Source organism: Nelusetta ayraudi, unplaced genomic scaffold (genome assembly GCF_046127955.1).
Source record: "Nelusetta ayraudi isolate G7.1 ecotype Tasmania unplaced genomic scaffold, CSIRO-AGI_Nayr_v1 ptg000004l, whole genome shotgun sequence".
Taxonomy (NCBI): domain Eukaryota; kingdom Metazoa; phylum Chordata; class Actinopteri; order Tetraodontiformes; family Monacanthidae; genus Nelusetta; species Nelusetta ayraudi.
The window spans coordinates 7684591-7700000 of record NW_027466054.1 but is presented as its reverse complement, the minus strand read 5'-3'; the positions used below and the strand labels follow the sequence as shown (position 1 = coordinate 7700000).

General features: G+C 51.8%; 1 protein-coding gene across 3 annotated transcripts in view; it reads left to right on the top strand.

Moving 5' to 3' along the window:
- Positions 1–15410, top strand: part of bnc2 (basonuclin zinc finger protein 2) — a 154432-nt gene that overhangs the window by 106276 nt on the left and 32746 nt on the right. For all 3 annotated transcript variants that reach the window (XM_076032312.1, XM_076032295.1, XM_076032304.1), the window contains 2 exons: positions 6600–6702; positions 7937–8172. In XM_076032312.1, coding sequence (XP_075888427.1) covers positions 6600–6702; positions 7937–8172 — 339 coding nt within the window. The remainder of the gene's footprint in view (positions 1–6599; positions 6703–7936; positions 8173–15410) is intronic.

The window sequence follows — 15410 nt, the reverse complement described above, 5'->3', positions numbered from 1 at the left end:
CTGTTTTTCTATCATAATTGTGGTTTTCCAGAAACTCAGCGAGACGCTGTTTGTGACTCAATCAGAAGTCAGACAAACTGATTGAACCAATGTGTTGTTTTTTTTGAAGAGGATGAATCACCTCATTGTGAGGCTGGGGATTTCTTTGTAGCAGTGACTTATCCCCCCCCCCATACCAGAGCGTTTCACCACGCTGGAAACGGGAGGTCTGGCCCGAGATGTTTTTCACCCCCCCCCCCCCCCCCACCACCACCACCACCACACACACACACAGCACCCCCACCTGCTCCCCAATCTCAGCCCTTTACTCGCTCTCGGCCTCCTCTTCCTCCTTTGCCAGCGCTCCCCCTTCATTCTCTCCCCTCTGCTCCCCCCCTGCATCCCCCCCGACATGCCCAGCTTTGAACCTGGCCTCGAGCCTCCCACCCCCACCCCCACCCACCCATCCCTGCACCCAGAGCTCTGTTGGGCAGCTGGTTTGATCTCCGGGCCGGGGAGATGCTTTGAGGAGAGCAGAGAGGAGCCGTGGTCCTCTGGACGGAACCTGCTTTGCCTGCACAAAGTACTGAAGAAGCGGCCGCTCCCCGGACGCTCCCCAGTCTTCACCAGTCCGGCGGTGCAGCAGGTTCTGCATCGTCCACGGGCTCCGCTGAGTGAAGGGGGGGGGGGGGGGGCTGTGGGGGGCGCATTTGATGGCCAGATCACAGGGGCTGTGTTGCTGGCCCCAGTATTGTGATATCCCGCTCTATCTCTCTCTCTCTCTCTCTCTCTCTGTCTCCCCCTCCTCTCTCGCCCTTTTCTCTTTCACAATATCAAAGCCAGCTGGTTCCTGTAGCCATCCGCTGCATAAACAAGCACGACTGTCCCGGAGCACACGCACGGCTATTTATCATGCGAGTGAGTCAGAGCGCCAAAAAAAAAAAAATTTCGTCACTGCTCCGAGTTGACAATTTGTTAGTGTGTTGCTCATCGCAAGGTGTGTGTGGGGGGGACGGGGGGCGTAGGAGGTGGTGGGCGCACTTTGTGCGACTGTGTCGAGGCCACGCGGGAGGAAAATTGGACGAGGGGAAAATTACGCGATTGTGATTGTGCGCTTGTTTGATTCTGGGATGGGGGGGGGGCATCTGTGTGTGTGTGTGTGTGTGTGTTAGAAGGAGTGCAGTGCGTGAGTCACGTCTGACGGCTGACAAACACGCTACGACGTGGCTGGACGGCCGGTCAAAGTTTAAACTGGACGTCATCGTGAGCGACGGAGGACGACAGAAACCATCGCTCACAACAACATTGTTTGGATTGAGAGTCTGAGAGCTCCAGATTTATGGTCCCGATTAGCGAGCGTGAGCGGCGCGAGAAAAAAAAAAGTCAGAGAAGAGATGCAGCGGGGAGGGCGGGGGGGCCAAACTCGGCCTTGAATGAACACGACACCTCGCCGGGATCGGCAGCAGGTGGAAAAACTGCCTGGGTGTCAGACTGGATCGCACGGATCTCGGCCCTTTTCGTTGGTTATTTTCCTGTCCAAATATTTATTTGCATCACTCATTTTTTATTTGCAAAAACTCATTGCAAAATGCTGGGCCCCCACCAGGCCGCGGTCGAATCGGTTTACAGAAAGCCACTTTTAAAAGGGGGCAAAATGTAAACAGTGTAATAGCTTTCCCTCGTCTGCGTTTGATCAGGTCTGAAGCGGAATCTGACGCGCTGACGGCCGCGGTCGGACGGACGGACGGACGGGCGGGCGGGCGTCCGTGGGGACGCGCGCGGCATTGATTCAGGGTGCGTGCAAACAGCAGACGCGGCCGCTTCCCTTTGTTTGACTTAAAGAAAAAAAGAGTGGAGAGAGGGAGGGAGAGAGGAAGAAGGAGAAGAGGGGTCTCCATATGAATACATGGAAACACATGCTTCTCCTCTGCCGCTGGAAGCCACCGGGGACTCACGCCCCATTTGGTTCCCATTAGCATAGCTCTGGTCGCGCTGCCCCCGTGTCAAAGCCCAGATGCACAGCTGCACAAAGGACAGGGGACCTCCAAACCAGAACTGACACGGAAGACGGGGCCTTTCACTTGCGGGCGGGGGGGGGACTCCAGAGGGGAGACAGACGGATGGACGGAGGGACGGATGGCGGGAGGGAGGAAGGGTCTCCTCCTCCTCCTCCTCCTCCTCCTCCTCCTCCGCCTCCTCCCCCTCTACTGCTGAGCCTCAATGTGAAAAATGATAAATCCCCTGTTTAATTTCACGCGTCAATCGAAAGGGGCAGAAAGAAAAAAAAAGCGGCGTGGCCGGGACTACAAAGGCTCGCCGACCCTCCGTGTGACTCCGCCCCTCCCCCGGCCCGGCCCGGCACGGCCGCAGGTTGGTTGCACATTTCTGGCAGGAAATTGATGGCATTTCAGCGGCTAACTCTGGGATGAGATAATATCTTGCGGGTGGAAGAGAGGACAAGATGCTCCCGGTGTTTAACGGCGACCTAAGGCAGAGACGCATTGAAAATCTAAAACCGCTGCTCCTGCAGCAGCAGCAGCAGCAGCAGCAGCAGCAGCATGGGGGAGGTGGGGGGAGGGGGGGTGGCGGGGATGAGGCGGCACACATGGACACGTTTGCGCACGTTACGCACCGGGTTTTCATTTAAAGCCCCCTCGGCTTTGGGTTAACTCGCCAAAACAAGAAATGTGGTCTGTGGCTGTGTTGAACATGGTTAAAGGTTTCAATAAAAAAAAAGAAAGAAAGAAAGAAAGTAGTAGTGGGAGGAGGAACGGTGCCCACCCCCACCCCACACCCACCCCACCCAAGAGCAGCTGTCTGGCTTTGGCCCTCGCCGTCGCTCGCTGTCAGCGCAGAGGTTGAAAGGGAGTCGCCGCGTTTCAGCCGCGTGTTTTCCGATGGCGTCCCGTTACAAAGTCAACGCCGGGGAACTGACAAGAAGTGCAGGATATTAGTCTGGGAAGGCGCTCGGCTCGGCGGCCAAAGCACTTCAAGTGTTGATCAGTGTTTTTCGAGGGTTGGGGTTGGGGTGGGGGTTGAGGGGAGGGGTCGGCCTCTTTCGATCCCGTCTTTCCCGCTACAACGGTCGCTATTCCAGGGCCATTTTCACTCCCTTTCCTTCCTGCGTCCCGTCAGTCCATCTCTTGGAGCAACCCCCCCCCCCCCCCAACCCCCCCACCACCCCCCACCCTCTTCTAATTGAGAGTCCTGCTCGGCTCCGACGCTGGCCACTGCTGACTGTCGGTGTTTATACAATTGGGCCGGGACAGGGACTGCGAGCCAAGCAAAACATCTATGAAACATCAAGCCTCCAGCTAAACAAAACCCAGCAGTGAGACAAACGCACGCACACACGCACGCACACACACACACACACACACACACACGCACGCACTCGAGCCAAGATAAGGCTTGAAAACGATGCTTTCCGAAACAGGCTCGGTTAAGCTGTTGACTGTTGTTTGGGTCTAATTGCTACAGCATTGTGGGACCGTTTTTTTCTTTTTCCTCCGCTTAACAGCTTTCCCATCACGCCAGCAGCTCATTTCTCTTCCCGGCCGACGCTCGGCTCTCTGTCCTCTACCTCACCGTTTGTCCTCTTCAGTGGCGCGCCAGAGAGGAAACCCTGGCGAGACGCTCGCGCGGTGACTAATGCTGTGTATCTGGCCGGGGCCTCAGATAGCACAGCCTGCTGTGACAAATGTGTTTGAGTGAGCGTTGTCCCCAACCCAGCCTGGCCTGGCCCGGCCCAGACCGGCCCGGTTCAGCCTGGGCAGGACCAGACGCAGGTTAAAACTAATCAAAGCCAGATCGTGAGAGGTCGTTCTCTTCCGTTCGCTTCTGTTCCCCTTCGCACGCAGACAGACACGCCGTCACCCTCTATCATCCATGACACAGCCGCTTGTACGGCAACATTAAATGAATTAATGAATAAATAAAAGAAAAACCCGTGTCGTAATTTGGCGGCAATCTTTCTGGCGGTTGCGTGTCATCAATTTGGACGCCTCCTCGCGCGAGAAACACCTCCTCCGCCACTGACTCGCCTCTGACACGTTCCCGACTCAAAGTGGAACAATGCGCAAATTATTCCAGAGGAAATAACAGGCGGCGTACTTGCACCCCCCCGAACCCGCCCCCTCCCTGCTCCGCCGCCAGTGCCTCCTCCAGTTAAAGGTGCTGGCTGCTTTAATGCCTCTTAATGCCGCTGTCGGCCTTAATGGGCCAGATATGAGAGGTGCTGCTAGCCGGCGTAATAAGTCAGTGATTAGAGGGCGCAGCCTTGTCACAGCGGCAGCCTCGCAGACAGTGGCGCGCTCTAATTGCCGTATTAGACGCCCCTTAACTATCTTGTCAGCTGTCAGGGTTCCGCATCGCTAAAAACAGCAGAGGCGCGTTTTGATATTTGGGGGTTGTTTATTTCCGCCCGCCGCCGCGGTAATTAAGACCAGGTTGTGCTGCGTGGCATCACTTTGCTAAATTTGGGGTTTGCAGTTTGAAAGAATGAAATATTAAGGGGGCGGGGGGGTCTGTTAAAGGTAGGTCACACGGAGGGAAGAGACTCCCATCGACAACAAGTTTCAACTGAAACTTTAAAATCTAAAATATGAATTTGCAGTTTCCTTTAAATCTATCAATTGATCAGGTGTACTTTGGGCAAACTATCAAACCCCAAACTCTATCACACATTCCAGTATTCACCACGCTAGTCCGCAGGCCGAGCGCTGCCACTGAGACGGCGTGTAATCCTGGCAGGCGGCGAGGATTCCAGCGGCTGCACCTGGAGAGCTTAAAAACCTTGTCAAGCCAGTAATCTCTCTCTCTCTCTCTCTCTCTCTCTCTCTCTCTCTCTCTCTCTCTCTCTCTCTCGCTCGTCTCATTTCGGTGTCAAACGGCGGGGTAGCGCGGGCAGAAGTGGCACGACTTTGTGTTTAATCTGGGATTAGCCCGTGTTCACATCGACACCTCGAGGTACTAATCTGGTTTACAACAATTTGGAGGGAGCAAAAGTGTGTGTGTGTGTGTGTGTGTATGTGATATTTTATGGTTCTTGGGTAGATTATAAGTGGATTCACTTTTAGATTTTAGTTTAATCCACTGACTCGGTTGTTTTATTTCCCGCTGTGAATCGTCTTGTTTAAATCTTCAGCACATAAACTAGTGCGAGTGCTGATCGGGCCTTGACCTCTGACCCCAAGGTTCTCTGGACTCACTGATATGTTTCTGTGTGGATGTGCTGACTGACTCTTTTTTAAAAATTGTGAAATATCGCTGGTTGGACTCCAACCTCTCAGTCCCCTTTGTGTGCGTGTCTGTGTCACATTGTTGTCACACCGCCGCCTCACTAGAACACAGCGAGACAAAACAAGGGTCTTATTTAAACGAAGCTTCGAGCCATGCAGGGTTTGTTGCCAGAAATGGGCTTTTTCTTTCTGAGGCCCCGTAACTTCTCTCCCTGCCTCACACAAAAAAACACACTTTCACATTTTGGCCTGTTGCGTTTCCTCACAAGTGGCCGAAGCCGCAACGATGAATCTGAGATTTTCTTCTCAAAATATAAACGTCGACCACTCGCAGCGCTTTGCTGATCTTTTTTTTCCAACCACTTTTAATTTTCACCTCAGTTCTATTTTCCTTTGCAACCTGAAGAACGGATCGACTCCGCGCGGATTGTGCCAAACGTAAAATACACTCACCTTATCGTGTCTTTTTGCCGTTCACGGTCACATTTTATTGAATTAGAAAAACGCGGGAGGTCAGCAGATTTGGATTTACATGCCAGAGTAGAAGCGGCTTCCAATGGAAGCAGAGAGAGTTTCCTGCAAATGTCCTTCCTTCTCACAGGGCAAGTTCATGTTCCACAAGTGTTGCTATTCTAGTTCAACAATTTGTCTTTATAATGTAAAAAAAAAAGAAGAACACACGTCTGATAAACACAGAACTGCCAGTGCTTATTAAGATTCATGCACCTCTTTTCTTTTCCGTCCTTTCACTCCTTTTGTTCTGTTTTCTCCATTCTGCCCGTCGGTGTGAAATTTACGGCCCCCAGCTGCTTCGCTCATCTGGGCGAATTAAATTTGTGTGTTTATCATAGTTTCTTTTTTCCCTCCCGCGTGCCGTAAAGAACCTCTCCAGCGTTTGAAGAACGTGCCGCGCTCCGTCAGACAAAGTGACCTCCTGAAAAACTGCACCTGAGGTTTCGTCGAGATGATTCCTTTTCTTTAAATCTTATTTCAACGCTCCTTTGTGTAAAGACGGCGGCGCGGCGCTCGTGCACTGAATTACCCCTCGTCAAGTCTGGACACTTAACCTCTCGCTGCTAAAAGCTTCCCGGGGTCAGAGCGAGTGCAGCTCCAGCCTTGAGTAATGGAGCCTCAGTCAAAACAAGTTATACTTCTGTGTTTCGAAGAAGGAGCCCGTTGTCGGTTAGCATGAACTCTGGGAAATATTAGAGGGAGAGAGAGAGCGGCAACGTGCACGTGCTGAAACCAAACAGTAGCTGAAGACCGTCTGGTGGCGGCGAGACGTTCAAACGTCGCCAGTTCAAGAAAGTCCCTGTTGTCTCCTTCTGTGCCGGAGCTGCGACTGACGGCAACATTTCTCTGTTTCTTCTGTCCCTGCAGGCCATCCGCTGCACACTGGTCAACTGCACGTGCGAGTGCTTCCAGCCGGGGAAGATTCACCTACGGACATGTGACCAGTGCAAACACGGCTGGGTGGCCCACGGTGAGTCTGGACCCACGCTCATGCGGCGTCAATAAGCGCGAACTCACTCGCTCGCTCGACTCGAGAAAAATTCGCTTGGAATCGGGTTCGAAACACATTGTGCGGAGAAGCCTGGGAGCCATTGCCACATGCTCCTGTATTAGATTGTTGTTTTTTTCTCTTTTCTTTTTTGCTTTGGAAATTCTGGCTTTTGTGCAACGCATCAAAAAAAACAGAAAAAGAAAAAGAGGAGAATCCAACCACCGCAAGACACATTATCAAGCCCAAGACCACACGTTATGAGTTTTTCACGCAGGGCATGAAAAGAGAACAAGAGAGTACAAAGGGATGGGGTGGGGTGGGGTGGGGTGGGGTGGGGTGGGGGGTGCAAAAGAAAAAAGAAAACACCTGTTTGGCTCACGTCTGCAGCGGCGAGGGCGGCGAGGGCCACGGGGCCTTCAGCAGACCCCCCCCCCACCCCCCCCTTCTTTCTTTTTCTCCTTTTTGGTAAATCTCTCGCTCTGAACTGTCAGGCGCCCATCGCTCCTCTCCTCCGCTCCGCACTTCATGTCGACACTGGCAGCCACTCTGACAAGCTGTTTTTCATTTTTTATTACGTTCGTGTCTGGCCGCCGCACCGTCAGGCCTCGGTCCTCCGACGGCAGGAGAGGGGGGGGGGGGGGGGGGGGATCCGTCCCAGGATCAGAGGCAGAGACCCGACCAGGTGTCACCCAGACAGAGGGAGGGGGAAGAGGGAGGGGGGGTAGGGTATGAGGTAAGGGATGAGTGAGGCATGGAGACGGGACGGGATGGGACGGGTGGGGGTGGGGGGGGGCTGGGTGGGGGGGGCTGACCAGGTGTCGCCCAGAGAGCGGAGAAGGGGTGAGCGAGTTTGTCATAAAAGAAGGAAAAACAAGAGCGCGCAGCAGATTTTTCGATTTTTCTCTTTTTTTTCTCCTTCCTTCCTTTCCTTCCTTCCCCCTCTGAAGTTTCCCTCGCAGGACATTTTCTGCGCTGGGAGGGGTGCGGCCGCCATCAGCAGTTTTTTCGGCACAGACGGATAAGACGCAAACAAAAACAGAGGCTTCCGTCGACTTTCACTCGCGTCTAAATGCCAAAAAAACGTCGCCGCTGCCGCCCTGAACCGAAGACCTGAGTGACCTGAAGGTCGTTAACCACGCCCGTGTCTGTCTGTGTCTGTGTCTGTGTCTGTGTCTGGGTCTGCCTTTCCTCCTCCCCTCCCCTCGCCTCCCAGCCCTGGACAAGCTGAGCACCCAGCACCTGTACCACCCGACCCAGGTGGAGATCGTGCAGTCCAACGTGGTGTTCGACATCAGCAGCCTGATGCTCTACGGCACCCAGGCCATCCCAGTCCGGCTCAAGATTCTGCTGGACCGCCTCTTCTCCGTGCTCAAGCAGGAGGAGGTGCTTCACATCCTGCACGGCCTGGGCTGGACCCTGCGAGACTACGTCCGTGGCTACATACTGCAGGTCAGCACCGCGCGCGCACACACACACACACACACACACACACACACACACACACACACACACACACACACACACACACAGAGACAGAGTCTATCTCAACAAGCACAGACGTCTCTAGCAGATATTTTAGAAAATACAGCCAACACAGACCCGGTGGGGAGGGGGGAAGTGGGGGGGGAGACAAACGGCCATTACGGCATCGCGAAAAATTGTGTGGAATTTTTCGAGGCACCGCAGTTAGCTTGAGAGGTATCGATCGGCAGCGGCGCAGTGACAATCTGGGCCACTTCAGTCCCATTGCACATCCATTTTCTCCTCATTTCAGCAGCTCTTACTTCCACTCGGCTCGGCCCCGTCAACAACGCTGGCCCTCCGCTGGAAAAAGGGGGGAGTTAAAGGATGGTGGGGGGGGGTGAAAATGTCACGCAAGCAAACTATAAAAGCGCCGCAGAGCGTTTCCTCCCCCCCTCTCCCTCCCTCTGCCCCTCTCTCCCTCTCTCCCTCCCTCCCTCTGCCCCTCTCTCCCTCTCTCCCTCCCTCCCTCCCGCCGATCCCTCCCAGATAATTGCAGTCAGACACATTTCTCAATCAAAGGTTTCGCCGTTGAAACCCAAACCAAAGTGTTCCTGAACGAATTAGTTAAGAGCAAGTGAACATGTGCGTGCGGTTAGCGCCCTGCTCGCGCACTAGTGTGTGTGTGTGTGTGTGTGTGTGTGTGTGTGTGTGTTTATACGCACAGACGTCCGTGCACGCCTGTGTGTGTTCTTATCTGTGCGCTTATATGGTTTTAAAGTTCATTTGTAAGTGGAACAACATGGTGAGGAGAGAGCAGTGTGTGTGTGTGTGTGTGTGTGTGTGTGTGTGTGTGCACGCGTGTGCGTGGAAAGAGCTTCTGAGAGCAGCGCACGCACAAATACACTCTGTGAAATACACTCGCAGCTCACACACACTCGAGGAAGCACAGGACTCCGACTAGACAGGAAACCCTCCTCACTGGTTATTGACTGCAAATGAAAGGACAATATTAGAAAGTTTGTTTTGTATAAATAAGAAAAAATATAGAAGCTAGACATGTAACTGTTTAACTGTTGCATAATTAGTAACTCAATTCCCTCCTTCGCATTACCGCCAGCATTTACTATATTACTAGAATTCAGAATTTTTGCTCATGTTAAGGAGGAATAAAACATTTTTACACATATTTCAGTCAATTCATTTTTGCATTAAATGTGAACAAACCATTTAAAGTTTTGAAAACCAAAATAGAAAGTGACCTGCATGTTTTTTTCATCCACTTATATATATATATATATATATTTTTTTTTTTTTATTTTAAATTCAAGAGATAGGGGAAAAAAAGTGCAATGTTATTACAGGGTCTTTTTGCTCCATTTGGACCCAAATTAGCGACTAAAGCTCCTGAATTTATTGCCGGTTTCCTCATTTCTTTCCCCTCGACTAATTGCTTATTCGAAAAACAGTTGCAGGGCAAAATTCTCACTTTTTAATGTGCGCGTTTGCCGGAGAGAAAGCAGAGTGATCCACACCGAACCTGCGGTTCGTGTGTGTGTGTGTGTGTGTGTGTGTGTGTGTGTGAAAGCCTTGTTTTGAGTAGGTGTGGTTCTCATGCCTCTGTGTTTATATCAGCTGGTTTTAATAGTCAGCTGGTGGGAGCACCGTTGCTCAACTGCTCAGTCTCATGTCACGCTACTGGCTAAATCCTCTAGATCTCCTCAGAAGGGCTTCAAAGGGGCCGCGCAGAAGCAGCCAGTCACTTAAGGACAGTGAGTAGTCATTGTGCGGCCCTATTAGCCTGTAAGTAGCTATGAAATTCAATCGTTTTCCCCGAGCCTGCAGGCAACGCTTTGTGCCGCGGCTGCGCTCCCCACTGCCACGCCGCGCCAAATGAGAGATAAAGCGGGTGGCGCAGTATCGCGGTGCATGGTGCCTTTTTGATACTGACGTCGGGGGACATTATCTAATAATAAATTATTTGACTGTGATCCCGGCAGTCAGGCCTTTAAACACGCGTCTGACGACCGACTCAGGACATGGAATCAAACACACCGGGCCGCAAGGGCAGTTATGCTAATTTCTCCATTCATGGAAAAAGGAAAAAAAAAAAATGATTATTATGATGCAGCAAGCGGACCACTTCTCTCAGAGAATGCGCTGCCCTCTCGCATACCTGCTGTTCATGTCTCGTGTTTCAGCGGAAGGAACCAAAACAGAGTGGAGAAGGAAAGTAAAAATACACTCGCTGGTTGTCAGCGCGACAGTCTGACAGCACAGACCTGCTGCTCCTCTGATGCCTGCCCACTGAATGTATGAGCACCACGGGGAGGAAATCGCACCGGAAGAGTGGGCCGAGTGCGTTGAAAAAATAAATACGTAAATGCAAAAATAAATAAATAAACAAATAGGCGAATAAATAAATGAAGAACTCTGCCTCGCCCATGCGTTGCTGCTTCATTTTGTGCCACTAAATTGGCAGCTGAACAGCTGGCCGGGGAACAGAGACGTCTTCTTGCAATGATTAAGTCAGAATTGTGTAAAAAACACCAGAAGTGATTTCCGTACATCCGCTTACATGTTGCCGCCCACCACAAATTTACTTTTTCCTTCCATATTTGGCGCTGGCCATTGGCCGTCGCCGCGCGAGTAGCAGGACAAGACCCTCGTATCTCATACAACTCCTTAATTCATCTTTTGACAACACATTTTTCAGAGCCGTCTTTGAATGCCCCGCAGAGTGAACTGTAGAAGAAGTGGAGAAGGGCTTTTTCAAAACAAACTCTCTATTAAAAAAAAAAAAAGATTACATTTTTTTCCCATTACAATTACATTCCAATATTCAAATGTAGCACAAGCAGCAGTTGTGAATGTAAGTGTGATCTATTTTCGAGATTTTTTATTTTTTTTAATGTGTAAAGCAGAATACGAAGTTACGCCATGCATCAATATTCATTAAAATAAATAACTGCAATTGGGTTTGCAGTCTGACCTCCAGTCCTCCACACCTGCACCAACACTCCTGCCGACTCGGTTCACTCAAGAGTCTCTGTCAGACGTCTTCCAGCAACTTTATCAACCAAATATCCGCGTCTCTAACCTGCCACTCAACCTCCAGCCCAAAGCCTTTACTGCCACTTCTCAGAGTGTGTGCCAAGACACACACACCCTTTGTGATGTCACCTTCTTTACGCTGATAGCTGTGTCCTCCTGGGCTGCCTGTGCAGTGACTCGACCTGGACTAGACCTGACCTCTAAGGGTCCGACGTTGAAATGGAGAGAATATGGGGCCTTTCAGTCCTCAATAAGAGGATAAAGTAGAAGAAAATTCTGAGTCACACCACCTTTCAAGAGTTGAAAGGTATCGTAATGACTTAGAAACAGGTACTTTGTCGTCGTAAAGAATCTGGAAGGTCATGTTGAACACGTAATCTGTATGATAAAGACCCCAAACTGACATCCAACTGTTACTTGGTAAAGCCATTTATCTCTCAGTGAGCATTACAAGGGTTACACCATCTAGTCTGGTATTCATCCCCCCTCCCACCCCCGCCCCCGCCTCCCACCCCCACCTCCACCCAGCCTGCTTCATCTGAAGTTCACTCGGCGGCGTTACGTGAACAACAGAGAGAATTCCTTGCCCTTCTCTTTGGCAGGACTTTTTTGCTCCCCCGCCCACCCTCCGCCCCCTCCATCCCTCCATCCATCCATCCCCGCCCGGGCTCATCCCTCTCCACATTGCTACGGTTGTTTCCAGCCAGAGCCAGAGCCAATGTGCACCAGATGCCCCCTCCGCTCCTCCCAGCAGCACCAACGTCGCCGCGGCCGCGCCAGCAGATGGAATTGCTATCAGTCCGAGGCTCCTCCACCACCGCCACCGCCACCCCCACCCCCACCCCCACCCAGTCCCCCTGGCTCCCCTCCCCCACGTCTCGGCCGCCGTCTCCCACACTCTTCACTGTCTATTTTGCCTTCTTACTTTCGTGTCCCTCAGCGAGTGAAAAATAAGTCGAGAGCGAGGGGGAAGAGAGAGAGAAAGAGTGAGTGGGCGGGGGGACGGTAGGAGGGGAGGGGGGGGAGGTGCGAGCGAGCGCGGGTGTGCGCGTACCGCGGCCGGCATGTGGGACCCGAGCCCAGGGTTTTCCTGAGCGACATTCTCAGTAATGTTCTGTCCTTGTAGAACATTGGGCTGCCTCCACTTTTATGAGATGCGGTTTTCCTGACTCCACACGGCTTCCAGGAGACCCAGATGGAACCGCTAACAACCCCCCACCACCGCCACACACACAACCACACGCACGCAGGCCCGTACACACACAAACAATCCCGGGGCCCGCTAATTGCACGCACATACACACACACACACACAGACACACTCACACACACACACCCGGAGGAATGCTTATTCAAACGAGAGAAAAAAAAATATATCACACTCCTCCACCTCCAAAATAGGCTTTGTTTTAGTGGCAGATGCCGGAGCTGGAGGGTTATTATAAAACGGAGCAATTTTCATACGTGCCGTGCGTGCGTACGTGCACAGTAAATAACCATTGGAAGTGTGATATCTGGGTTTGCAGAGTTTATTCTGAGGACTTGGCAGTAATGCGGGAGGGCCGGGGCTCCTATTTAAGAAAGAGAAAAAAACACAAAAAAAACTCAACTCGTGACAGTAATGTTGTACATGTGTACTTACACATGTGGAATATGAGATGTAATTACATGGATTAGGGTTCAACAGCGCCGGTGTAAGACAGGAAACCATTTCCAGTTGCAGGTGGGTCCCGAGGCCTTGGCTGAAGGTTCCACTCAGCCCCTCCAGAGTGGCTCACAGGCCTGTTTATTGAGTTAGACTCACATTTCTTCTTCTTCTTCTTTCTTCTTCCTCCTCTCATTGCCACCCCCCACCACCACCCGCCGCTCTCTGCCTCTCACTCCGTCAACTGTGAAGGGCACCGTATCCTCGCCTGAGAAACTTCCATTTTAGGAAGTCGGGCCTCAGTGCAAACAACGTTTTTTTGGACACAATCTCCCCTCTTCTCCCGTCTCTCGTCTCCCGTCTCCTCCGTACGGCACACTTGTAACCCCCGATTCTCCCGCTGTCCTCCTCTCCGCCCTCCATCACCTCCCAGCACCTCCCCTTCTCTCAGAACCTGTTTTCTGTTATCACTACTTAATTCCTCACCCTGGGAGATGTACGGGGGAGAGAACATTCTCCAAAGGTGGAAATTCTTACGTTCATATGGTTATGATTTGGTGGGGAGGTCGGCCTGGGCTCTTTTTTCCCCCCCTTTCTCTCTCTCTCTCTCTCTTTCTTTTTTTAAACCTTGCTGGAAGGCTTTGGGTCGGCTCTGCGCTGGCCGTGCAGGGCTCCAGGCACTTCAAAGAAGCACCCGGCGCTCTGAATCAAGGTGATTCTCACCTTCGTAGAGACACACACACACACGCGCACGCTCGTCCTGCCCGGTGCTCTTCACAGTGTCTTTTCTCTTCATCGCCTCGACCGCTCGCCACTTCTAAAGAGGCCCAGAGATATAAAAAATAAATAAATAAATAAATAAGGACGTGAATTCAGATTAGGGGATCAGGCTGTGAGAGCTGGAGGCCCGTTATGAGGAGGGAATTAAAACCTTGCTGTAAAAAAAAAAATTCCACTCTTCATCAAAGCGGAGGATTGATATCGAGCTTTAAAAAGCGCTGTGACAAACAATGCGGGATTACATAACAACGCGGGGCAGAGAGCTGCAGGCATCCCCGCTGTCACTTTTCTCACAGCTTCCAAAGCCGAGGGCCAGCAGCTCCTCACACAAGTCCCGGCCAAGCCAAATCCTCAGTCGCTCACTTCTCAATCCTCAACCCAAGCCTCAAATGAATCCAAGCTGGAGAAGCAGAGGTTACCAGCGGGTTACACTGTATGCAGGAATCCAGAATATAATTCCCCTTATATTGGATTTGGGAGGCAGTCTGAATTTCACCATAGATTCGACGAGGCCCCACAAGCTGCCGCCGCGCTAATGCCAGGGAGGGAAGAAATAATATGGTGAACCATATTGGTCTCTGATGGTTCGCACACTGTCAGCACTCCTCAACTGCCCAGCGCTGGGCGAGGAGGGAAGAGAGAAGTTCAATTAAGTTTCAGCAACGTTTCCCATCTTTTAAAATATTAGGTTTTACAGTCATTTTTAGATATTTCAACTGCTCTACAGACAACACATGAAGATAGAATTTTCACACTTCGACCTTACACCGACATGCTATATTTTCACTAACTTTTTATTCTCAATTGGATGATTTCAGGACCAGAGAGACACTCACAGTAGTTATAATGGTTGAATCTGTTTTACCACTGGCGCTACAAACGTCCGCCGTAAAGACCGGTGCACATGGAGCGTTCATACACTGGGATTATGGATTCCCTATTGCTGCACACTTTCATTACACTAACATACACACACATGCGCGCGCGCACACACACACACACACACACACACACACACACAGCAGTTTCTCTGCGTGAGCCGAGTTAATTGTGCCACGTTCGGAAATCCCTTTAATGCGTCCATTACACGCTTAGAGGCCACATATATATTTTAAAATGCCACTTAAGCATAAACTGCATGACCCCGTGTTTGGTCAGATTTAACGGCCATGAATATTCACACTCTCAAACACAACTTGGCGTTGAGTGGACGCTCCCGCCAACTCTGAGTGGACAGTTAACGTTGCTGCTGCGCAGGGCAAGACGCAGGAAGGGGAGCTGATATGTTAAATATACACGGTCTGGGACAGGGGGGTTGGGGGGAGGGGGTGGGGGTCTCCCGTGGGATGTTGGGGGGGGTTTTGTGGGAGGAGGGTTGATCAAACTCCACCGCGCCGGGGCTCCACATGCACCTTCTCACCCATTTCCCTCTCAAATCCCCGCGTTAAGGCCGACTTCAAAGACCGGCGGCCAATCCCGCGGCTTTAAGCAGAGATGCCGGTTTGATTCAGCCTCGCTGCGTCTCTTCCCAGGGCCCCCACCACACCCCCGGCGCTGCGCATGCACGCACACGTGCACGCACGCACGCACACCAACGCCGTCCACCTCGGGAGGCTGAGGAAAAGAGCCACCGCTGCTTTTCTTCCTCCCGCTTCCCGCTTCCACTTGGCGTGTCGTCATTAGAATAAAAGGAATATTCTGCCTGTTTTAATGGGGCTCCGCTTCTCCTCCTCCTCCTCCTCCTCCC